The 25,920-nt window shown below is 38.8% G+C and overlaps 1 protein-coding gene across 1 annotated transcript in view; it reads left to right on the top strand.

Moving 5' to 3' along the window:
* PTPRT (protein tyrosine phosphatase receptor type T) overlaps nt 1–25,920 on the top strand; it is a 437,694-nt gene that overhangs the window by 140,964 nt on the left and 270,810 nt on the right. Inside the window, exon 7 of the mRNA XM_032218597.1 lies at nt 15,111–15,404. Within this exon, the coding sequence (XP_032074488.1) occupies nt 15,111–15,404 (294 nt within the window). The remainder of the gene's footprint in view (nt 1–15,110; nt 15,405–25,920) is intronic.

Here is a 25,920-nt window from a genome sequence, read left to right as displayed (position 1 = left end):
AATAACCGATAAAGTCTAGGGACAATAAATTAAATTGAATGCTCAGATGAGAATGTGAAACATTAATGGCAGGTAATAGTCATAAAACCAAGCTGATAAAGCAGCAAGTGAAAGAGTGGTGACATTTTCTTGCCTCTGATACAAATAACTAGGAGGCTCCAATGTTCCCATTTCTCCCCAGAAAAAGCTCCTTGACATTTCAAACCTAAATGGAAGAAGTCCATCTTGTGTTATTGCTGCTTTTATCTTGTTATTCACCGTGAAGTTATTGAGAAGCCTTTGGCAGAAACTGTTTTGGATAATATTTACCGTTACTTCTTTAGGGCTCATTCATACAATAAATGGCCAGAGAAGTAGAATCACTTTGTCTCAATGCAAAAAGAACAAAATCATCCTTGATTACTTTTATTACCTACATACTATGTAATAGGGGACAGGAGTCGGGGTAATTTTTCAAGCTGGGGTTTTCTTTTATCTTTTATTTTTTGTATACCTCAAAAAATGCAATGTGACATTGGAAATATTTTTCTATAAGAATAAACAATTCAACTAATATGTTAATTATCATTTTTATAAATACCATATAGGCATTTATTTCGTGCAGGATTTATGTGTCCAAGATAATATAAAGTTATTACTTATATTCATGTTCTCTTGCAATAGATGTTCTTAGTGAAGCTCTCTCCCACCATCCAACCCCATTTTCCTTTTTCATATATCCACACATTTATATGAAACTGAATGTTAAATTCAGTGAACTTTTTTTTGGCAATAAAACATACAGTAACTGTACAAATGTTTTCAGTTTTGAGGAATGTGGATATTACAATTGTCAGCAATAAAGCATAGTTCAAAGTAAGAAGAAGCTAATCTTTTCCTCAAGGCCATCCACGTACAAAAATGTTTTATCTTCCAGTGACATTGTAGAACTGTACATTACAATTTTTTGCAACAATGGGATCAAATGTGTGCACATGTTACATACAGAGAGAAAGAGAAAGAGAGAGAGACAGAGACAGACAGACAGACAGACAGACAGACACACACACACACACACACACACACACACACACACACCATACAGAGGGAGGGAGGGAGAGAGAGAGAGATTTGTAATCACTATAAAATTGTTCCTTCATTCCAGTTTCAGTTCTTGTCATAGTAGAAATGTCTGAGGCAAAATCAACGTTTTTCTTCTCCAGTTGTAGATGATGGACTGTACTATGCATTTTACCATTCTGGGATATTAGTAGTAAATATTTATTAGGGTTGGAGCAAATCTATACACTTGCCATGGTGTGATGACACCATACTAGCCATGTTTGGAGGACATTAATGGATAGCATATTATAAAATATGTTCTGAATGTTTCCTTGTTCATTTTTTCCATTCTCAACCAAAGTTATCAGGGCTGAAATCTCAGATTTGGAAACAAGGTTTAGCTTTCAAAATATATATTAATTCGACTACAATTTATGATTTATTTAATCTATAATTCATGCATAAGAGTGATGCAGTGGTTAGAATACAGTACTGCAGGATACTTCTTCTGACTACTAGCTGCCTGCAATTTGGCAGATCGAATCTCATCAGCCTCAAGTTTAACTCAGCCTTCCATCCTTCCGAGGTGTACGAGAGCAAAAAGACAGCCTTCCTCAGGTTTCCATCCCAGACATGTTGGAACCATATAGAGTACATTCAATTTTTAATTCAGCAATTAACAGTCATAAGAATTAATTCATCTGCCTCAGGCTAAATTAATTATGTGCAACATGATCTAGAATAGGGTATATTACTTCAGCTCCTTGTCACTCCCTGATGACCCTAGAGTTTACAATAGCACCATATCCCTCCTTAGTGATGATGAACCTTTGATTGGTCCATCCAGGATTCAACTGGTTTTCAAAGGAACCTTAGGGTGGTCCTTGAGGCCTTGGTTGCTCCTTGGAATGAGGCAAAAATCATTTCAGATTGGATTATATCTATGCAGTCTGTCACTGTACACAGATCCTGGTTGTGTCCCTTGTTTATAGAAAACCTCCAGAAGGTAACCTGATAGAAGAAATACCTAGATTATCACTAGGAAAAAAATAAAGCAACTTCAGCTGTGCACAGGTAAAAGTTTTCATTATGACTTGTAGTGATAAGAGTAGGGAAATCTGTCTGTTTCTGTGCTCCTATTGCAGGAGTGTCAAACGTGGATCATCACAGCAGCATCATATGATGTATCGGGACTTTCCCCCCCTTCATTAAATCAGGCTGGGAGCAATAGCAATAGCAATAGCAGTGGACTTATATACCGCTTCATAGGCCTTTCAGGCCTCTCTAAGCGGTTTACAGAGAGTCAGCATATTGCCCCCAACAATCTGGGTCCTCATTTTACCCACCTCGGAAGGATGGAAGGCTGAGTCAACCCTGAGCCGGTGAGATTTGAACCGCTGACCTGCTGATCTAGCAGTAGCCTGCAGTGCTGCATTTAACCACTGCGCCACCTTGGCTCTTGGCTCTTAAGCCAAGGGAGGGGGTCAGCACGTGACACATCCAGTCCACAGGCCACAACTTTGACACCCATGTCCTATTGTGCCTTCTGGGTGCTGTCCAATGGTCCTAATCAAAGAGACCCAATCCTTCTGATAGCTGCCCCTGAAGTCTATCTGGAAGCTTCAGTTGGTCCAAAGGATGTATGTATGTCATTATTCACATATAACATTTCTATACTGTGAGCTTAGCATAAATTTATGGATGCAAATCAAAATTCTTATTATCACCTTTTGAAGGTCAGCATGACATAGAATTGGGTTGTGGGACCACCTTCTCCCAAGGGGATGTACTCCTACTTCACAATCCAATAGGAAACTTTCCTCATGTGCTTGGTTCAGGATTAGTAGAATTTCCAGTTGGTGAGATATAGTATTTTAATTCCAATGAGTGTTTACTTGTTTTAGTTTGCATTATGCATTATTATCCTTTTGTATCTTTGCTTAATGGTTGTGAATGCCACCAGAGGCATTGTCTGAGTTGGGCAATTTTAAATATGTTGTGAGAGATAGACGCAGGAGCCATGGAATCAGAGAGTAAGATGTTTATTGTGAGATGACAAGTGATTCAAAACGTCCCTGCAACTGTCAGGGTATTTATACTCGAGCCCAAAGCAACTGTCAAATGACCAGCCAATCAGAGAGCTGGTAACAGGGAACATTTGCATATATAACACTCCTTCCCCCCAGTTATTTGCATACTCAACACGCAGGAGCCATAGAATCAGAGAGTAAGATGTTTATTGTGAGATGACAAGTGATTCAAAACGTCCCTGCAACTGTCAGGGTATTTATACTCGAGCCCAAAGCAACTGTCAAATGACCAGCCAATCAGAGAGCTGGTAACAGGGAACATTTGCATATATAACACTCCTTCCCCCCAGTTATTTGCATACTCAACACTCCTCTAACATTTGCATATATAACACTCCTTCCCCCCCCCCCCCAGTTATTTGCTTTGTGTGCAAAGAAAGTCCAAGCCTGTCGGTAACTTTGGTTTTTGGAGGCAGGTTGGTGTCCTTGTGCTTCAGCTTCCCGTCCAGTGCCAGGCCTCGCTTCTCCCAGTTGTTGGTCAGCGGTGGAGTCAACGTGTAAACCTTGCAGAAGGTGGAGCTGGGAGGCAGGCAGCTTTGTAAGGCAGGTGGCCTTGGGAGGTAGGCAGCTTTGTAAGGCAGGTGGCCTTGGGAGGTAGGCAGCTTTGTAATGCAGGTGGAGCAGCGGAGGCTCCAGGCAGCAGCAGCTGCAGACACTTTGCATTATGCAGATAGAAAGCTGTGAGGAGATGGATGGCAGCAGCGGCTGCAGACAGGCAGGCAGTTCCAGCCAAGGTTGGCCTTCACGGTCTTTGGCTCGTCCTTGGAGTTGGCGTGGCTCGTCCTTCAAGTTGGCGTAGATGGCTCGTCCTTGGAGTTGGCGTGGCTCGTCCTTCAAGTTGGCGTAGATGGAAGGCTTCACGGTGGCTACTGCTGCTGCTGAGTGCATGCTGGCCATTGGTTCTCTGTTGTGGCTTTTGTGTCTGATTTTCACGGGGCCGCGACTGGCTTATTCTTCGTTGTTGTTTTCCAGGCTCTGCGGGAATCGCATATCCCATCCTCGTCGCCAGTTTTAAATATGTTGTGAGAGATAGATGTAGGAGCCATGGAATCAGAGAGTAAGATGTTTATTGCGAGATGACAAGCGATTCAAAACGTCCCTGCAACTGTCAGGGTATTTATACTCGAGCCCAAAGCAACTGTCAAATGACCAGCCAATCAGAGAGCTGGTAACAGGGAACATTTGCATATATAACAGGCAACCCATATAATTTTTTTTTAACCACACAGATGTAGGTTTTTTTTTAAGTTAAAGACAAAAGTACAGAGCCCAAAATGATAATAATGGCAAATTTCCCACCAGAAGTATCCACGAGAAGGGATCAAGAATAGGTAAAGTACAAAAGCATTATTTATGTGATGCAAATTTCACACATTTTGTATATACATCGTGACATAACATGCATAAATGAAAGGGATGGAATTGTGGTGCTGCTTTTGTCCTTTTGACAAAAGTGCTAGATCCTTGGTCACTTTGGATTACTAGTAATCATGAAGCAAGATAGCATTTAGAGTCTAACATTAAACTTTTTTTAAAAAGCTTTGTGAAAAGAGCTTAAACACATGAAGTTCTCAGCTTCTGTCTAAGCACAGCTGGCTGTGACTGCCAGCACTAGTAATCTCTAATTTGTCACATGAGGAGGCAGCATTTCTAGTTAAGCATTCATTTCTAAGTCAGAGTTACACAGCCTAGGGTTAGGAGTGGTGGATTCTTCTTCTTTCTTATCACTTCTTAGAAGTGGAACTTCCTGCGTTGATTACCCTGTCTTGGCGGTCCACCTTATCTGAGGATGAATTTCTGATCTGGGAAATGTAATTTTGTTTCTACACAGCAACACTCCCAAAACATTCTGGACTACAGTGCAGTAAAACAGATTTATGAAGGAGAAACCTAAGGAAAGAAAATTATACACATCCATTGTTTGGGATACTGAAAGTTTTGTCACTAGAAAAGAGGAGCTGGATTAAATAGAGAACTATATATGTTCTTCACATTTGAGATTTCTTCCTTGGATTTTTTGAGTCATATCTTTTGTTGACTAGGTACTAATACATTAAATATCTTAGAACACGGGTGTCAAACTCGATCATGTTTTGCCTTTGCGGAACTGGGGTGGGTGTTGCCTGCGTGTGATCCATCTAGCCTACAGGCCGCCAGTTTGACACCCCTGTCTTAGAAGGTTTTTCTACCTTTTTAGAAACTGAATGCAGCGTTCTAAATAATCAGTAACTCTTAGGCATATAAAATATATCTGCTTGCTATTTTACCAGTTTGGTTTATCTTAGTAAATTGTTTATTCTAGCTAGCTTTCAAGGACATAAGAAATGTCCTTTGAGACCATATCAGTAGCCCATATTTTAATCTGTAAATTCTCTTCAAGGAAAATTAATGTTCATATCGTTATTAATTTCTATACAATGATCTTATAATGTCATATTTCAAAATTTTAAAATAACTTCCTTCAGGGTAGTTTGTGTCTTCTATTAATATATTTTATTAACAGTGAGGATTAAAGCTGATTTTCTGGATAACGTTAGTATTTGAGTTTTAGTCAGTTGTGCTGTAACAACTTTTGGAGTCGGAGCCTAGAATCCAGGATTATCCCCAGTTTGTGCAGTCTGGGTCTGCTGGAAACAACCCTGCCTATTCAGAAACCAAAGTGGAAAATTCCTGGCACCAGAAGCTTCAAATACCTAAAACTACTCAGTCTTGACTTTGACTTGAGCCAAAGCCTGTTGCATCCCATCCTGACCTCCAGTGGGACAGAATATTCATGGCACAATCAGGCATTTTGGAATGGAGATATAAAGCTAGTTTTTTTTCCACATTCTGATGAATACAATATACTCAATCCAAACCACCAGATAACCTCTCTCAGGGATCTCATGTAAAGAGAGGAGAGAAATAAGCCTTGTGGCTCCTCACTAGGCAGGCGGTTGGACTAGACTCCAAGGTCCCTTCCAACTCTGTTATTCCATATTCTATTCTATATTCTCCCTCATCATTGCTGATTGGATCTAGAGAAAGAAGAAGAATATTAACAACACTATATCATCTAACCTCAACCCCCAGAGCTGATCCAGAAAAATACCACGATCAATGGTAATGAAAGCCACTAAAAGGTCTAGAAGAGGAACAATGGATGACCAACCCTCATCCTATTCCTGCCAGAGGATATCCAAGAGGGTGATCAGTGCCATCTGACCCATATTCTGGCTGAATTCCAGTTGAAAGGGTTCCAGATAATCTGTTTCATCCATTGTATTTTGAAGCTGCAATGAGAACGCCTTCTCCACAACTTTCCCTATCAAGCATATATCTGTTTCATTATTACATTTCCATTGACAATTGAAATTAATTTCACTTGTCTGGAAATATGATAAAATATATGTGCTCTCTGTCATATCGCTCTGAAATATTGTTGAAATCATGAACAATTTAATGGTACAATTAATACCATTTTAAATAGCTTTATTATTTGTTTATGTATTTTATTTTCCTAACATGTGACTTTAAAATTTGATATCAGATTGTTTTGGTTGAAGATCTGTGTCTACTGTATTACAGTAGACCAAACAAAGACTGATTTCGCCCTTGAAGTGACTGGCAGAAACTCACAGAAGTCGGACATGTGAGGTTAGCAGATGATGGATTTGGAAAAATAATATTTATCAGTGATGAGAAAAGTGGAGGACTAGACATTAAATAAACTGGATGGATGGGATAAAAAGAGGATACTGAAATGTCTTTGAAAAACTTACTAGGACAGGTTGAGATAATGAATATTTGTCCATGTCATCACAGAGCTGAATCTGACTTAATGGCATCAAATTAACTATGTGTTGCTGTGAAATAGTAGGTGACATTCTTCCTGCCACAAGGAGTCCTTGTTTAGCAACCACAATTGTGACAGGAAACTTAGTCATTAAGTGAAGGGGTTATTAAATGAAACTCAATTGGCTGCAATTGTGCTTACAATTTTACTTCATCTTTACTGTGCTTCAGTTGAACTGGGCTTCTTTCTCTTTGGGAATAATTTGTTATGGTGTAAACAAGCAAGTGAAAATAAGAGCAGAGATGCTGTAAAAGTCATGAATTTGAGGAACGTTTCTAAGTTGTTGTTTTTTTAGCACTGCCATAATTCAACAGTCACTATCTAAACAAGGCAGTCACTAAGTGAAATACCTATATTCTCCTCAATGTGCTTTTGCATAATTCCCAGCTTTTTCTACCTGAAAAACTCCACTGGACAAATTTGTTTAAAACTCAGTACATGGGGGGGGGGGGATTTCTTGGCCAATTTATGAGCAGCAAAAAAAAAAACGAATAAAGTTTTTCTCCAATGGAGGGAATGGTATTCCAACAATTTCTGAAATCCTCCCTCCCCCACCTTTTAATTTCTTGCCCTGAGACTTAACTAAACTATGGGAACCCAGACACTCTACAAACTGCTATAGAGATTGAATGTACAATGAATCATATCACTTGGCCTGTGAAAAGTTTAGGTTTAGGTTTTATTAGCATTTATATGCCGCTCACTCCCTAGAGACTCTGGGCGGCTTACAGATAAAAACGGGGGGGGGGACATATAAAAATTAAAAAGAACAAACATTAAAATTGCACAACATACATACAGCTTAGAGTGGGGCTGGATAAAATCAACAGCCCCAGGCCTGCTGGAACAGCCAGGTCTTAATCGCTTTGCAGAAGGCCGGAAGAGTAGTAAGGGTCCAGATCTCCACGGGGAGATTGTTCCATAGGGCCGGAGCAGCTACAGAGAAGGCCCTCCCTCGGGGAGTCACCAGCCGACATTGACCAGCAGATGGAATCCGGAGGAGGCCTAATCTGTGTGATCTTATTGGTCTCTGGAAGGTAAATGGCAGGAGGCGGTCTCTCAGGTAGCCAGGTCCTAAACCATGTAGGGCTTTAAAAGTAACGACTAGCACCTTGAAGCGTGTCCAGAGACCAATGGGGAGCCAGTGCAGCTCGCGGAGGATAGGTGTAACGTGGGTGTACCTAGGCACCCCCATTATCCACAGACCACAGACATGAGAGTTTGTGAATTTACTTTTCATCAGACTAATGAGAATTAGTATGAGAGAAATGCAGACTAATTCCTAAATGACAGAATGGATAAATATATATTAATGGAAATTGGAAAACAAACTTGTTGGGGTTAAAATCTTTCTTCTGAAAAAGAAACTTGATGAGAAGGATTAGTATTCTCCTTCATACTAATGTGGATTAGACTACTTTGACTTATTTCTTTTTGAAACGCAAAGTGGAGTTTTACAAGATGTATGGTATCTATTAAGCAGTTTTACCTTCACTTGCACACTGTTCAGTGCATCCCTGTAAATTTCACTATTTTTCTTTTATAAATTTAATACAATCCTCCTAAAATCTATTTCTTTTCCATCAAATAAAAATGATAGGTAAGAAAAAAAATACAGAAGCGATCAGCATTGGCTAAAATACATGAGCTAGGCTGAATGCTGAATATTACTTTTCTAAATTGCTTCCCAATTTTGAAATTACTGATAGTAGACTTGGAACTACAGTTCACTTTCATGTGCCAGTATATATTACTTTGCCTTTTGTTGTACCCTATTCATTTCTGATGATAGCACTGTAGCTGTTTCCAATGAAAGGAATAAGCAAAACACACACTTTTGCAAGTTTTCTATTATGTTGTTCAAAATCCCTTTCTTGGTAGCTACCTGGGGAGAAAGAGATAAAGAGAGAGTGAGGAGAGAGAGAGAGAAAGAATATCTCTCATAATTACACCAAATGTACCTGAATGCTCATAGTAGTTCAAATACCAATTTGGCAAATTTACAATGGATTTCTAAAGTAAGGGATTATATTAGGAATTATTTTATTTTGATGGCCTAATCTATTTAATTTAATGTCTAATTAAACTATTTAATATTTAGTTAAAATTTTAGAAAATAATATAATAATACTGTACATTATATTTAAAATTCATTTTCTTGGAAGAGATAAGAATTCTGAATGTGCTTAATGCAAGAGTAAGAATTTACTTACTTACTTACTTACTTACTTACTTACTTACTTACTTACTTTCTTACTTACTTACTTACTTACTTACTTATTTATTTATTTAAAATGGTCACCCATGGCACCAGAGTGATGGCTAACAACACTTGAAAAAACAAACATAAAATACATGACTGGCAATCAAGGTAAAAGCCAATCAACAACAATTAATATAACCTTCCTAAGAGCTGCAACTAACAATATAGCATTTAGACTTTTATATTATTTCACTATTATATCTAGCTGTAAGTGGTTTACAGAGTCAGCATATTGCCCCCCACAATCTGGGTCATTATTTTACCAACCTCAGAAGAATGGGAGGCTTAGCCTGGTGAGATCCGAAGTACCAAATTGCAGGCAACTGGCAGTCAGCAGAGTTAGCCTGCAGCATTCTAACTACTGTACCACTGTGGCTCTTAGTCCAATCACATGCCTGAGCACACAGCCTTTTCTTCAGGGTTAGGCAAGGGCTGGAAGAGGTGGAACCAATCTAATTTCTGGAGGGAGGATGTTCCAAAGGACAGGCATTGCAACACAAAGAGTTTGTTTACCAAGTCCTGCAAGATGGCATTCCTTTAATGATATTATCCATGCCATATCTCTCCTGTTGGATCTAACAGGACAGGTAGACGTCATTGGGGAGAGATGATCAAATAACCCAGCCCACTACCATGAAGGTCCATCTGGGTGACCACGAGTACCTTGAATTGCATATCAGATGTTGTGGAGGCGCCATCTCAGTGTTTGGATGCTGTAGTTTCTCTGAGTGTTTCATTTAACTTTGTGTGGCTAACCTCATTCAGACAGAATGCTTAGTTTACCCATGTTCTCTGTAGGTTTTAATTTGCTAATATATGCTTTTACCTCACACATATACATATGAACCTCTTTCTTTCTAGTTATTGTGGCTTTGGTAAAGCAGACATAAATAATTCAGCAAAATGGTCTGATGAGACCTTTTTAAAATGCTAATTCCACCAAGTGATGCAGTTATTCTAATTGGAAGGATCACATTTAAAACAAAAGAGGTCAGTGCCCCCTCTACCACAGGAGACATAGTCACCTTACTAAGTGCCTTTATGGAGTCAGCTTATATGTAAATATTTTGCTCAAAATTATCTAAAGGCCACAAATAATCCTGGCTCTCCAATACTAAAAAGCCTCCCACATATATATGTGTGTGTGTGTGTGTGTGTGTGTGTTTGGGGTCCTTAAAAAAAATCTTAATTTTTTTGTTCTTCCTTCTATCACAGTAGTTTCTCTTAAAAATAATTTCCCTTTACTTCAAGGGAAGCCGTAGTTTTCATCAATATGCTGAATAAATAATGGTAGCTATAATAGTGATGTAGTTTTGATAGGATAAAAGTAATTTAGAGCCTAAGACAGGCACGTTCATCACACCTGTCAGCTGCTCCTGAAGGAAGCTACAACTTTTCTTGGGCTTGTAATCACAGAAAGGCTTGTTTGATTTAAGGATGTCCTGACAAGTGTGATAAGCATCTCCACAAACACTGAAAATACCCCCCTCCCTTTGTATCCAGATTGCCCCACAGATTGCTTCAGCGTGAACCAATACTGTGATCAATAAGAGATTTAAACTATTAATTAAGGACAAGTTCTTAGTCATAAAATGGTCTTAGAGTTCACAGAATAAGACCAATAAGGTATGTACATCTTTTCTAATGGACATAGACATGGATTATTGTGTATGTATTGCTGCTTCATATACAGCGTTTTTCCACTAATTTCATTTTATTGAGAACTTTGTTTCAGGAACCAGATTTAGACTGGGATCTGGGAATGTGAGGGGAATGTAAGAAGTCTTTAATATTTATTACATGCTGTGGCCCCAGTTCATATTAGGCTCTGTGCAATTATAGTTTATATTGCCAGAAGGAGAACAATTTATTAATATTCATAGATCTGGTTTGGGACAATGCAAGTTTCAGGCATGTTGATGATGATTCAGTTGAAACAAATGATAAAAGACCCCTATGTTTGTGCAGGAACCCAGGCTGAATGTAAATGTCTTGTGTGTCTACTCTTGGAACATTATGTCTACCCCTAGTTTTCCTATGGTCATCCACTTTTATCAGCATTCTCATTTATCTTCTAAAAATCATTCCATCTTCCAGGAATGGTAAAATTTGTCAGAAAAGGTTCTAAGTGTGATGGTTATATATTTACCTGAACAATATGTTTCCTTGGTGTTAGATACCAGAAACATTGGTAATGGTTTATACCAAGGTCCTCTGTTCTGGCGGGAACAGAGATTCAATCTGATTGATTGAATGTCTGACAGCTCCCTATAAAGGGGCTGCTGTCAGACTGAACCTTCACTGGATTGTACATAGTTGACTTGTGCTAATAAAGAGCTGTTTGTTACTTTGAAGTCTGAGTGCGCCTTCCTTCACCCAATTTAACACTGGCGACGAAGGTGGGATTGAAAGGCAACTAGGCTAACAGAAAGAACACAACAATCCAGCAAGTCAGTCTTGAGCACGGCGTGGCATCGAGCAGCCATCTTTGAGTGACAAATTCAAACGCGCTCAGGAACACAAGATGCACGCCCCACCGGCTGGCTGTACAACCCAGCCACCGAACACTGGGAATCCTACATGATGAGGTTCAATTGCTTCCTCGAAGCCAATGACCTCATGGGCCTTTCTAAAGACTGGAAAAAGAATATGTTCCTGAGCTACTGTGGACCAGAGGTGTTCGAGACCGTGAAGTATTTGTCTGAGCCAATGCCACTCCAATTGGTCACTTGGTTGGTTCTACAACAGACACTGAGGACACACTACACTCCCATACAGTCTAAATACATCTAGAGGCATGAATTCAACATCCGTAACCAATGAATATGTTGCGGTGCTCAGAAAGACTGCAGCGTACTGCAAGTTTAGAGATCTTGATGAACTACTACTTGACCGCATCGTATGTGGTGTTGGGGACATTGGCCTGCAGAGGAGGTTATTAGCCAAAACTAATCTTACTCTCCAAATTGCCCTAGATGAAGCCAGGGCTACTCAGTCTTCAATTAAATCAATGGAAACCCTGCAACATAGTCCAAAGAGTGCATGGAAGAACGCAGGTGTTCATCATGAGGCCACAGAGCCTGAAGGCTCGGAGAGCAAAGATGACAGCTACTGCATGCGCATTGATCGCATCAAGCCGGCACGAAAATTTGAACCATGTTTCCTGCCTTGCACTGGCTGTGGAGGAAACCACCTCAGAACACATTGCCATTTCCGTGATGCCATCTATCAACGCTGCGAGTGCAAGGGGCACATCACCAAGATCTGCAGAAGCGATTGCCTCGCTACAACCTGGAAGCCCAGAAGCATACCTGTTGTGACTCAGCAGAAACCTGTGAGTTGTTTCGGGATGCAGGATAATGAGCAGCTGTTGCTTGTTAGGGTCTTCTCCTGCAGATAAAAGACTGATGGTGCCACACCTTAGTTGCAGAAGTCAACGTTCCTTCATCGTTCTCCGTTCGTGTGTAACCATTCAGAGAAGCCTTTAGCTAAGTGTCTGGATTCACGTAACTCTGTTTGGTATTTAGTTTAAGTGAAGACTTTTTGTAAGAGCCATTTATGTTTATTTTGGGCTTGTAGCCAGCTTGAGCCGGGACTGATAAAGACATTCCTTTGCAAGCTTTGTGTGGCTGTAGTTTTTGAACGGGCTAAGTGGGGGTCAGAACAGTTTGACTTCTGCCATGACAAACTTCCATTCATAAAAATATGGAGCAGCTTTACACTGAAAACGCCAGACTGACCCAGCAAATTGCAGTATTGGCTGACCAAATTTCTCAGCTGCAGAGAGCTGCAAAAAAAAAAACCCCAGCCAAGGAGGAAGTGCCCAGTAGCCCTGCCAGATAAATTTGATGGGAATCAGGCCATGTTTGCCGCTGTTCCTGAGTTTGAGAGCGGAGGACTTTTTCACTGACCGGACAAAGGTGGGATTCATTATTAGTTTGTTCTTAGGCACAGCTGCCCATTGGGCTACCCCCTTATTAACTCAGCCAAGCCCTTTTTTGGATGACTTCCAGGGTTTTTGCCAATACTTTAAGCATATGCTTGAGGATCCCATTAACGGGGAAACATCAACCAGATGTCTGAAGTCACTGCAGCAGAGAAATGGTTCATTGCAAGACTATGTAAGTGAATTCAGGCTGCGTAGCCAGGATTCAACGTGGAATGAACCAACTCTGATGGACACTTTCCAAGATGGATTGTCTGATGCCTTGCAAGATGAACTGGTGAGGGTGGACATGCCACCGACGTTCGACGCGTTGGTCCACTTGTGCCTCCGGATTGACGCCCGGCTGCAGAGGCGAAGGCCTCACCGTGCATTCCAGGAGACCACTAGAATGCCAGTTTATCAAGAGACTGCAGGGGACTGGGAGGAGCCCATGGAGTTGGGTGCTGTCAGACCTCGAATGTCACGTACAGAGATGGACAGATGACGTGCTGAGGGATTGTGTTTCTACTGTGGAGATCTTGGACACCTGGCAGAGAGTTGCCCCAAGAAGAATAGAAGGGTTGCGCGGACTGCGGCCGTCCCTCAGCAACAAACTATCATGTCAGACAACTGGCATGTTTGTGCGGCTTTGATACCCCATTTGCACAATGTAGCATGCATTTGTGGGGTGTGGAATCCCAGGGCGGATGCCCTGCCTAGGAAATTGGAGAACTCTAACCCTGCGACTCGCTTCCACCTCGGACTGTTCTACCCATTGCATCCTGCACTGCAGTTTATTATCCCGTGAGCATACAGTCTCTGATATGGGATGCGCAGCGGAGTGACGAATGGGTGGAGCAACAAATGCAGAAGTAGGGCCAGCTTCCCCATGGACTTTGGAAGGGGATCTTTTGAAGTATCGGGGTCCGCTCTATGTTCCCGCAGGGCACATCCGTAAATGGGTGCACTCTCAGGTTCATGGTGCTTCTGCAGCGAGACATTGGGTTTTTTTTCCGGACATTGCACCTGGCATCCCGTCAGACTAAACCTTCGCTGGATTGTACATAGTTGACTTGTGCTAATAAAGAGCTGTTTGTTACTCTGAAGCCTGAGTGTGCCTTCCTTCACCCAATCTAACACTTGGCATTAGGTGACTTAATAGTTACGACAAGCTTAAAGGTTTAATACCAATATGATTGTAAAAAGAATAAAGTTAAAATGTAAATGTACTCATAAAGTATATCTGTAAGAGGAAGGGAAGCAATTTATGCCCACAAAAATTGGTCCTCAGTTTACATTTATTCATAATTATTTATAAACAGGGATTACTTATCAGTCAAATTATGAATTTGTGGAGTTCTTTTGACTATTTTGGCAGCGCCTGTGGAAAACAGCAGCTTTCCCCAACTTGGATTTTTTAGATTTGTTAGGACTGCAACTCTCAGAATATACAGTATAATCAGCATGAGCACCACTGGAGGTTTCAGAAATTAAAGTCACAATACATCTAAAGATTGCCAGATGGAAAAAATACTGTCAGAGAATTAGTGTGCATGCAAGTTCAGTTCAGAATTTACCCTGAAAGTTAATGAAGCCTCTGCAATTGTATTCTTTGTACTGGGTAGGGTACCTGAACCCAACTACAAAATTATTTCAAATGTGATTATTTGAGAGGTATGATTTATCAAAGGAGTTGCTTCTTCTACATAAACAATTTCTTGAAAATAAAACAATTTGTTCCAGTGCTGAAGTCTGGATGGGTATTTTAATAAATATATTATTTATATTATTTATAAATATTTCTATTTCTCCTTTTCTTTCCTCTAGGTAATGCTTGTAAATAACCTATTGTTTCTTTTACATTGCACATATTTTTTTTCAAATAGAGGGAGAAAAAACAAAAAACCAATCACCCCAGAGTGTTTATAGATCTCTTTTTGTTGTTACTTCTTTCAGAACCACCCACTCCTATTGCTCCTCCAGAACTTCTAGCAGTTGGAGCCACGTACCTATGGATCAAACCAAATGCCAACTCCATCATTGGTGATGGGCCCATCATCCTGAAAGAGGTAGAATACCGTACAACCAATGGGAACTGGGCCGAAACCCACATTGTGGATTCTCCCAATTACAAGTTATGGCATCTTGACCCTGATGTGGAATATGAGATCAGAGTGCTTCTTACCCGTCCTGGAGAAGGGGGAACTGGACCCCCTGGGCCTCCCCTCACAACAAGGACAAAATGTGCTGGTAAGAATCCTTTACGAATTCTTTACAATACCTAGAAGTTATTTTGTAACAACAGAGGAAAGAGATTGATATCCTGTCTTTGCCTTTCTACTTTTTTCTTTAATTGTCCAGTTATTGTCCAGCATAATTTTACAATTATTTGTGGAATAAGGATTTCATTTTATTATGTGATAGGTTATATTGTACTCTTTACGTTCTGGGTAATTCTTAGCAAAAAGCGAAGCAATAATCTAGATGCATTCTTTTAAATTCAATTCTGTTTATTTTCTCTTCCTAAAGCATGTTTTGAAAAGTGTGAATTTGTTACTCAAAACAGCCTGGACTTTCTGCTTTGTACATAATAAATTAAGTCTTAAGCATTAAGCAATTGCATTTCTAAAAGATTTAATTTTCTCAGTGCAAAATTAATATTAATAAATCCACTTTAATAATATCAGAGTGGAAACATGCATCTTTTTCTCTGCTTAAGTATGCTGACTATTTAACCAAGTAGTGTTTCATAATTCCTGATTAAAATCCCTGCTCTCAGTGAGCTGTTTTAGACAACAAAGTGTGCCTTAAACTCTTTATGATATATTAAAAAGATCAGAGCGTCTCTCAGCCACCTAAAGTAGCACATGCAGTTAAAAAATAAGAAATTTCTTTCAATAAGGAAATATATAATGGTTATATAGAGTCCTGGTAATCACCCTGAATCTGATGTGGGTGAAGCTGATTTTTTAAAAAATATATTTCTAGTTAGTAAAAGTTTGAGAAGTGGAGCATGCCTGAAGGGTGAGAGTCATTACTTGCATTGTGCACACTGATTTTTTAATTTCATGAATGGAGAAAGCATCTGTCACTGGCATTATGACGCTACTTTTTTTTTTCCTCTTCCTGACAAAAATGTCCATTTTAAATTACTGTTCTATAAAGCCCTAAATATCCTTGGACTTGAATATCACATAAATTACCTTCCTGTTGCAAGGCTGCATTTTGGACCTCATATTACTTTTATCTAGTGATATGGATATGGAATGAATTCCCACTTGCTCACTGCCATGGACAAATGAGATTAACAATCAGCATAAAATCCTGTAGGATGAACAGTATTAAAATAGTCCACTCAGGTTCTTTATGGATAAAGTTTTTTTTCCCTGGTGGGTGCTTAAAAAGGATCGTTTGGGCTCTTTTTTTACTTTGGAGCTCAGGAAGTGGACAGTGTGGCTGTCACTAGAAACTTCTTGGCCTGATCCATACACCTCCTGGCTTCCTAATCAGTTTTATGGGGCTGTAACAAACTGGATCTGGGAAGTATTTAATGCATCATTTTGGAAGGAGTGAGGTCAACTGCCTGCCTTTTCTGGAGCCACATATTTTTGAGATCTATCATCTGGTCTCTAAACTTTTATTCCATCAGAAAACTATTGATACTGAGCTTAGTATATAGCTACAAAGCATTCAAGATGAAACGGATTGCCTAGTCTCTTTCAAGTTAATGCTCAGACTTGGCATGAGATGGAGATGTCCATGATTGTTTTTGTGGATGACCTCCATCACAATTTAGAGAAGGGTAGTGCATTCCTCATTAGATGGTTCTTATTTGAGTAGCAGGGTTAGTGGATAGGGAGAGACTACCAAGTAGGTGCTTTCTTGTGGAGTGACCTAAGTTTAGATTATTTTCCCCTGCTTTCTAACATCTACACAAAGTTATTGAAAGATCCCAGACATTGGTCAGATTACACTATTAGCACTATGCTAATAATAATTTGATTGCACATTGCTATCCCAGTCTATTCAAGAGAGGGTATCAATGTCTTGTTCCAATGTCTAGAAGCTGGGAGAGTGTTGAAAGGGCAAAACAGGCTGAAATTGAACCCAAGTGTGAGAGAGGTTTTTTTTTTAATAGATTCTCTGCTACATAGTATACCTGGTCCTGTCTCTTGGTGAGGTGACATTGCCTCTGAGAAAGCAAGTCTGTGATTTGGGGGTTCTCCTGGAAATATAGCTATTGTTACATAGGAAGACAGATACCATAGTTAATTAGTGTACCAGTTTCATCTGGTACTTCAGTTGTGACCCACTCAAAATCCAAGGACTTTGGAACAATCAGTCATGCTCTCCCCACACCTGTCTGTTCTATTGCAATGCATTGTACATGGGGTTGCTTTTGAGGATCATCCAAAAGTTTCCATTGGGCTTTATGGAATGTAATATAACAGCCAGAATGTAACGGCCCATGTGCTGGCTGGTAGACATCAGCATAAGCACATAATATCTGTGATCCAGGTTCTGTATCAATTCTCTATTTGTTCCTAGATGTAAGTCAAATTGCTGTTTTTATGGAGTGTGGCACTGGGTTACTTGGAGGGATCACCTCCTCCACTTGGTGCTCAACACCATCCCAGCAGAATCTATTTGGTATGCCATGAACGTTGATTGTCTTCTTATGGTCATTCATTAAAATGCCAGTTCTTTGAGGTTATATCTACTCTTTGGAAAGCTCTCTCCTCAATAACTAAGGAACACTTATGATACATTGTCCATATTTTCAATTGCATCTTTCCTGTTTGAGTAGTAGAGGCAGGTTTTTATTTCCTATCCATTTTTAATGTAGCACTTTTACAATAACTTTTTATTTGATGTTGCTTTATTCTTTTTTGAATTTGATTGCAAGGTCCTTTGAGATACTTTATGGGAGGCAGTAGATAAATCTTTTAATATTTATAAATAAAAATCAGATGATGAAAGCTTCTCCCGGTATCATGGGAAGCTTTTTCTTCTTTGAAACTTTATTACTGTATAGGAAAGGGCAGAGTAAGAATGGCTTTGTAGATAAATAAATATAAGTTTGCTCCATTTAGAGACAGGGCTATTTTAGGAACCTATACCACCATCACAACACCTGCAACCCCTGCCCCAAAGGTTTTGGTACAGATAAGAGAATGGAGTTGGACTACAGCTATCATTATCTATTACAATTGGTGCTAGGTTGTCTGGGGCAGGTAGGTAGATGGGTAACTTGAATTCTTAATCTCTGTTGTAATATCATAATGGGAAGGAGGAATATTAAGGAATAATGCAGCCAGAAACAACTGTTGTAACACTGAAGTAAAAAGCAAGGCAAAGGAGAAAAAGCTAATTGTTTAAGTATTTCCCCCTACTATTACTTTTGCAAGCTCTGTCTCTATTTTAAGGGCTGAAAAATATCCCTCAAAATGGCACTAAAATGGCTGCCTTTCATACATTCAATTGTATCTTGTTGGTGGCCTTCAAGTAATGTTCTGAGCTTCCTTTGTTTTCTTCCCATCTTGGTGAATAGACTTTTTTTTTCCCAAAAGAAACTGCACCAGCCTTAGCAATCAGGAAATAGCTTTTGAGAGAGGAAAGAGTTGCTCTAGATGCTGCAGGTGGCATACACAGTGAGAATGTGGATAATAACATCTCACCCAGCTCATTATTGGTGATCATCATGCATGCTTCATTTCCTGTTTAACTTTTAAAAACCTATGCTTCTGAAATATACTACAGCCTGCAATCAACACTGGTTTTGTAAAGAATTGTTTTAACTAAGTCACAATTTCTGATAATTATAGATTGTTTGTTGTTTGTTATAATATTTGAGGCTCAGCCTTAGTTCTGTGACAAGAGTTTTTAATACAGATGTCAGTACTCCTGAGAGATTGTCATGTAACCAAATAACTCTTTAATAGGATGTTCTGCATCTGCTGTGCTTCATGCAACTTCCATATTAGTGTCTGCCCCTTTTCTTTGTAGATGTTAATGTAGCCTTGGAGCTATAAAAGAAAGATTTTCCAGCATTTAAATTGTGCCTAGTTCCAACTAAGAAGGAAATCCATGATTGAACATCTGTTTTACTGTGAAGGGAAGTATTTATGAGGACATTAACCACAGAAAAATTACATGGATTTAAAGTTGAATGCTGACGTTTCACTAAATAAAAAGTGAAGTTGCACATTTATACTTGCTGTGTTTTCTTATTACTGTGACATCCATTTAGATATTAGCTTTTTGGGATAATGTGTTTTCACTGCCACATTCTTTCTGGTCAAAAAGATATGAGAAGGATTTCTTGAAATTGTTTGTATAGCACTGCTTCTATTATTTGGCACCTTAAAGCACCAGAGTTTGAATATCACACAAGAGTAATAAATTGTCAGCTGCATAATATCATAGCATGAATAGATAGACAGAATCACTTTCTATTCTGCTTCAGGTACCAAAATATTTTGACTTGGTTCTGAACTTTTAACAGTTCTCTGTCAGAAAATAAAATGTTTTCTTCCTGTTCCTTCACATGGTGGGAAAGATAATAAATTATAAACATTAAGATATGTTTTTACTCTCCCTAGAAATTCCAATTTTCTTCATATCAAAGTAATTGTATGATCAGGAATAGTTCAATGTGAGTTAGAGAGATTGTGACATAACAATTTGTGATGGCTGGAATACTTGATCATAAAATGGACATGTTCTTTCAGAACTTGACAAAAGAGTTCAGAGTGAATATTGATTATAAAAAGTATTGCTTTACAAAATGATAGTTTAAATACAGTGTGTATTTTATTTATTTACTATTAAATGTATATTTTAGTTATAATGTTTTTGTAACAAAGTTTTCTGAATCCTTTGATATTCACAAACTATGTTCAAAGAAATCCTGCTATTTGATCTTGGTAAATTTGTGTTCTTGTTAACAAAAAAAAATTGAGATAGAAAATAATGCTGCCCCTGAAGAATCAGGAAGGAAGGAAGGAAGGATTTTGCTTGTACGTTCTGGCAATTCCAGATTAAACTTGACCATAAGTACAATATGATTTTTTAGAGTGTTTCACAGTTAGAGAGATATTTTTCATATACTATGAAATTATGACGATCCTTCTGATGAATGATATATATGAATGAAGGATGGGAGGCTGAGTTGACCTTGAGCTGGTCAGGATTGAATTGCTGAGCTGCTGACAATCAGTAGCCAACAGAGTTAGCCTGATACACATTGTAATCATTTCATTGTTTTTCTTTGTTTGGCAGCCTCTGGGAATCAGAGAGCAAAACAAAATCTCATACAGTTGTATTTGTTACCTTAGTTATCCATTTGTTTAACAAATTTATATAACTGCCCATATACCAATAAAACTCTGGATAGCGAACAAATGTAAAACATAATATCCACTCATTGCTTATCGCCTGACCATTGAAGCAAAGAGAAATCAGGTTCTTTAAGGATTTGCAAGTTGCAGGAGAGAGAATATTTAATAGGGAAGTCACTCACTTGAGAAAGGTGATTTTTTTCTAAATGGCTACAAGTTCTGGAACAAATCTTCACGGGCATCTTCAGAATTGTGCTATGTGGCCTAATACACATTTCTTCATTTTACTATTTTCTTTGACATTGCTCAGTCCATTAAATTCACATAAACTAGCATATCAAAGCAAAACAGAAACACTCCTGACATTTATTGCCTGTGAAATACTAAGCTATGGAGTTTGTCTGATATTTTTTATATATAAAATGAAACTCAAACAACATTTTACAAAGAAACAGATTTTATTCCCTGCCCTTATGGAAGCATATTTCAGTTAATACCTATCTTTATGGTTGTTCTTTATTTTGATATATTTAAAAATTGAGTTCTAATTTTTTGCTTGTTTGTTTTTTCATCTTCCTACTAAGTAAACAGAATTCAGTGATGAGTGCCATTATCCATGCCAACAGCTCAAGAAAGTTTATCACACATAATGCTATAAATCATCACTGAGATAAACTTCATTAGCGAGCATTCATTTATGCCATCAGCAAAGAGCAGATGGAGGAGAAAGAACAAGAACAGCAACATATCAAGTTGGCTTGAAAACAAGCATCATATTATTCCTTTTGGTTTCAAATATTACCTTCGAGTAGACAGGGGACAAGGGACACGGTGGCTCAGTGGCTAAGATGCTGAGTTTGTCGATCAAAAGGTCAGCAGTTTGGCAGTTCGAATCCCTAGCACCGCATAATAGAGTTAGCTCCCATTACTTGTCCCAACTTCTGCCAACCTAGCAGTTTGAAAGCACATTAAAAATGCAAGTAGAAAAATTGGTGGGAAGGTAACAGCGTTCCGTGTGCCTTTGGCATCTAGTCATGCCGGCCACATGAGCATGGAGATGTCTTCGGACAGCGCTGGCTCTTCGGCTCTGAAACAGATATGAGCACCACTTATCAGAGATGAGAACAACTAGCATATATGTGTGAGGGAAACATTTACCTTTAGACAGGGGGCACACTAATATTTCTGATAGTCCAATCTCTTCTCAAAGTAAATTACCCAAATGACTTCCAATGGCAGAATGTTGAAGAGCTTGCAACCAAATGGTTGGTAGATGGTGTAAAATATTACTCTAAGTCAGGGGTGTCAAACTCACAGCCCATGAAATGGATGTGCCACATGCTGGCCACCCCCACCCACGTTTTAACAAAGGGGGTAAAATTCACAATACATCACATGACAACAATGTGACACCACACCCCTGCTCTAAGTCATTGAATGTTCTTTTGCTTTTTCAGATATCCACATACTAGTTATGGTAATATGAATAGCCAAACGACATAATCAGTTCTATGAATGAATCAATATACAAAGAAGTGAATCATTTTGTTAAAACTAATGTGAGGGAAATATCCAAACCGTCATTTGTTATGTTTGTGAATTGGGGAAAAAATCATTTTGAGAAAGATAGATGTTCGAATTTACAGTTTTGTGGGTTACACATTTTTTTAAAAAAATGCATGTGTATATGTATATATGCATATGTCCATGTGCGTGTGCATGTGTGTGTGTGTGTGTGTGTACAAATAGACCTTGGTCAATGATCACAATGGGGGACCAGAATTTCCATTGTTAAGCAAGGCAGTTGTTAAACGAGACAAATCCTCTTTTATGAACTTTTTGACACTATTCTTAAGTAAATAGCTACAGTTGTTAAGGAATCATGTGGTTGCTAAGCGAATCTGGCTTGCCCCTTGACCTTGCTTGTCAGAAGCCAGCTGGGAAGGTCAGAAATTGTAATCACATGACCTTGAAGTTGTAAGTTTTGTAAATACATGCTGGTTGCTAAGGCCTGAACTTTGATGACATGACTCTGGGGATGTTGCGGCTATCGAAAGCACAAGAACCAGTTGTAAGTCAGTGCTTTCAGTGCTGTTTTAACTGTTGGAATGGTCACTAAATAAATGGCTGAGGACTATATATGTCTGTACATCTGCATGGGTGGATGTATATGTGTAATGTAGCTGTTGCTTTCCTTCACGCTTCCCCCCCACTCGTCTAGCCTTCTGCCTTTGTATTCCCGGATACTTCCCGCACAAATACGAATTGGTTTTAAAGGGCAAACATCCTCCTCAAAAGTGCAGGCTTGGATCCCTCTTCAAGCTGGGAGTTAAATTCTGTCTTTCACCACCCAGTGCTGGCCATACCATTCTCTAATATTTTTCTCACACCATTTTGCATGTAAGAAATACTGCAAGAAGAAATATGCAATAAATAAAAAAAGCAAAACACATATAGAGAGGGGGGCTGGATAGCATAGAGTAGTGCTTCTTGTCATCACATCTTTCCCTCTTCACGTAAATAGGAGTGGGTGTGGCCAGCGCGTGATGCATCCAGCCCCTGGACCATGAGTTTGACACCTCTGACATAGAGGTTAGAGTGCTGGATTTTGACATGGAAGACTAGAGTTCAAATATGCACTACTCTGATTTTTTTTCCATAGGGTCCTGGTGGGTACTCAAAAGCTAAGGTATATAATTATATAAATAGTATATATTTGTTTTGCATACCTTAAGCACAAATAACAAAGTTGATTCCGAAAATTGCTATTGGCACTATTCCTATCCAAGACCATAACATGCAAGTTGCGGTCAAAATTCATATTATGTCTTAAAAAGGAAATAGTAGGAAATAGGAGTTGGATAAGACTTTGGAGATCTTCTATGCCAACCCCCTGCTCATATAGTATTTCAAGTTGTTGGAAATAGCTTTTTTTCATCATTCCACACCTGCTTCACCCGAGATAACTAGGGATTAAGTTCAGACCTTCGGCATGCAAAACTAATGCTCCGCCGCTGTGTTATAGTTGTTCCAGAGGAATGAGGAATTGTTTGGCATGGCTTCATAATGGAAAAATAGCAATGACATAACAGGGAATCCAGCCTTGGAAGAGAAGCAAGAATGAAAGAAAAGTTAGAAGCCAAATCAATCAAAATCAGTGTCTTTTCTTGAAAGATAGTTATTGTGATTTCAGAAATTGAAACTAATTAGCTCTTACTTTCTAACATTGTTTCTTCTTATTAGTCAACGGCAGTATATTAGTTATTATGTTTGTCAGAGGCAGATGTTTGTATAGTAGAAATGACACAAGTGGATGATAAAGTACCATGTTTGTCATGGTAAATGGAAAAGGAATGAAGCCTAACCAATTTGCTAGTGTAATGTGAAAAGAAACCATATAAATTTACTGAGGCATACAATATTGGTTATCAATAGAATTTAGGAACACAGAGAAACAGACAATTTAAAAATAAGATCTGGACTTTAGGGATGCTTAATAAGATCTGACCAAATCTTAGAATATGGCGTATTATGAATTTAATGCACATGTGGAGAAAATTATATCCAGAAAGATAGTGTTGTATACTTAATTATACATTGTTTTGTCCTGTGAAGCATATTAGTATTGATCCCTTGGAGATGATTCTTAACTGCTTATTTCAAGAAGACTAAATCATTGAATGGAAAAGGTCTGAAAATTATTATTGTGATGGCAACAAAGGGAATCAGAGCAAGAAGTGCTTTCCAATGGCAGCTCTTATACTACCAATCAAAAAATATCTATGCATATAGATATTAAAAAATGATCACCATTATTGTTACAAATTATGAATTCTTGTTTAGCACCTATCCATAGATCTTGTATATTCAGTGTGCATTTTTAGGAACTAAAGATACATTTCACCAAGTATAATCTGTTCCCCTACCCAGGGAATTTGCATTCAGTTTATTTCTACCAGTGTAGCATAGGAAGCAATTCTTTCAACAAAGTGTTTATGGAGATTCTCAGTCATCCAGGTCAAGGTTGTCCCAAAGGTGCTTTTTTTCAAGAGGCAACTGGACTTTCTGTTTTGTTTGTTTTTTTGAAGATGTTTTGTTTCTTCTCCAAGAAGTTGAAAAAGTTTCTTGGATGAGAAGCAAAATGTCTTCAAAGAAAAAACAGAAAGTCCAGTTGCCTCTTCAAAAAAACACCTTTGGGGGGCGGAGCCTGGATGCTGTGATAAGATGACGTGTGATCTCAAAGCTCTGAGACCGCACTCGATACTTTTATTGCTGGGGGGTTCCAATGGACCTAAATCATCCCAAAGAGATGGTGAACAGGAAGATTACATCTTGCTGATCTCGGGGATATCGCAAAATCTCCGAGAATAGCAATAGCAATAGCAGTTAGACTTATATACCACTTCATAGGGCTTTCAGCCCTCTCTAAGCGGTTTACAGAGTCAGCATATTGCCTCCAACAACAATCCAGGTCCTCATTTTATCCACCTCAGAAGGATGGAAGGCTGAGTCAACCCTGAGCTGGTGAGATTTGAACAGCCGAACTGCAGAACTGCAGTCAGCTGAAGTAGCCTCAGTGCTGCATTTAACCACTGAGCCACCTCAGGGCTCAGTGGTTAAATGCAGAGAAAAGCAGGGCTAAAGTTTTCTGCTGGCAGTAAAAATTCCAGTCTTTCAAGGCTGACAAAATCAGGGCAATATGGAGGAGAAGTGTTAAGCTGGTGAGAAACTTTTATTGTTTAAAAAAAAAACGGATTGCCTATAAAATTTTAAAATTAACTTAAATCAAAGAATAGAAGAACTTAGGAGCAATTTTGATCTTTGTAATGGTTCTGGACAGTTGTTATCTTACTTTTTAAATTGATTATTTACATGAATTGATTCTAAGTAAACCTTTTCAGATGGATGGATTACTCTAACATTTCTAACTCTCTGTAAGCTACAAATTGACTGTTTACATCTCGACACTTTTATTGCTTAAGATCTGATAAGATTGTACAGCTGTTCCTTTGTAGTTTGTTTTCACTTGCGAGTGTTTCAGTCTTGCTGAGCTTTTAAGAAAAAATACAACTGCGTATAAACATGGCGTCTCTTCAAGTGTCTCGCCAAGCGATACTTTCAGCTTTGAAGAGGGTGTTTGATACAGAGGAAAGAATTGAGAGAAAATTGGACTATTGGTGTATTTGGCAACAAATTCTGATGAAAAAATTGAGGATGTTCATCAAATACAAAATAAGAAGATGGAAATTCAAAAAATTGAAATGGAAGACGGATATAAAGAGTTTGAGCTTGTTGATATTTGGGGCAATTGGTTTATTTCTGAGGGAGGAAAGAACGGAATATTTAAAGAGGAATTAAATGGAGAGAAAATTTATTTCAAAGGACAGAAGGAGAAGGAAGCATTAAAGCATTAAAGAACTTATGGA

The sequence above is a fragment of the Thamnophis elegans genome, chromosome 5, assembly GCF_009769535.1.
Source record: "Thamnophis elegans isolate rThaEle1 chromosome 5, rThaEle1.pri, whole genome shotgun sequence".
Taxonomy (NCBI): domain Eukaryota; kingdom Metazoa; phylum Chordata; class Lepidosauria; order Squamata; family Colubridae; genus Thamnophis; species Thamnophis elegans.
Note: the sequence above shows the minus strand (reverse complement) of the source record. Positions and strands in the feature narration are given on the sequence as shown.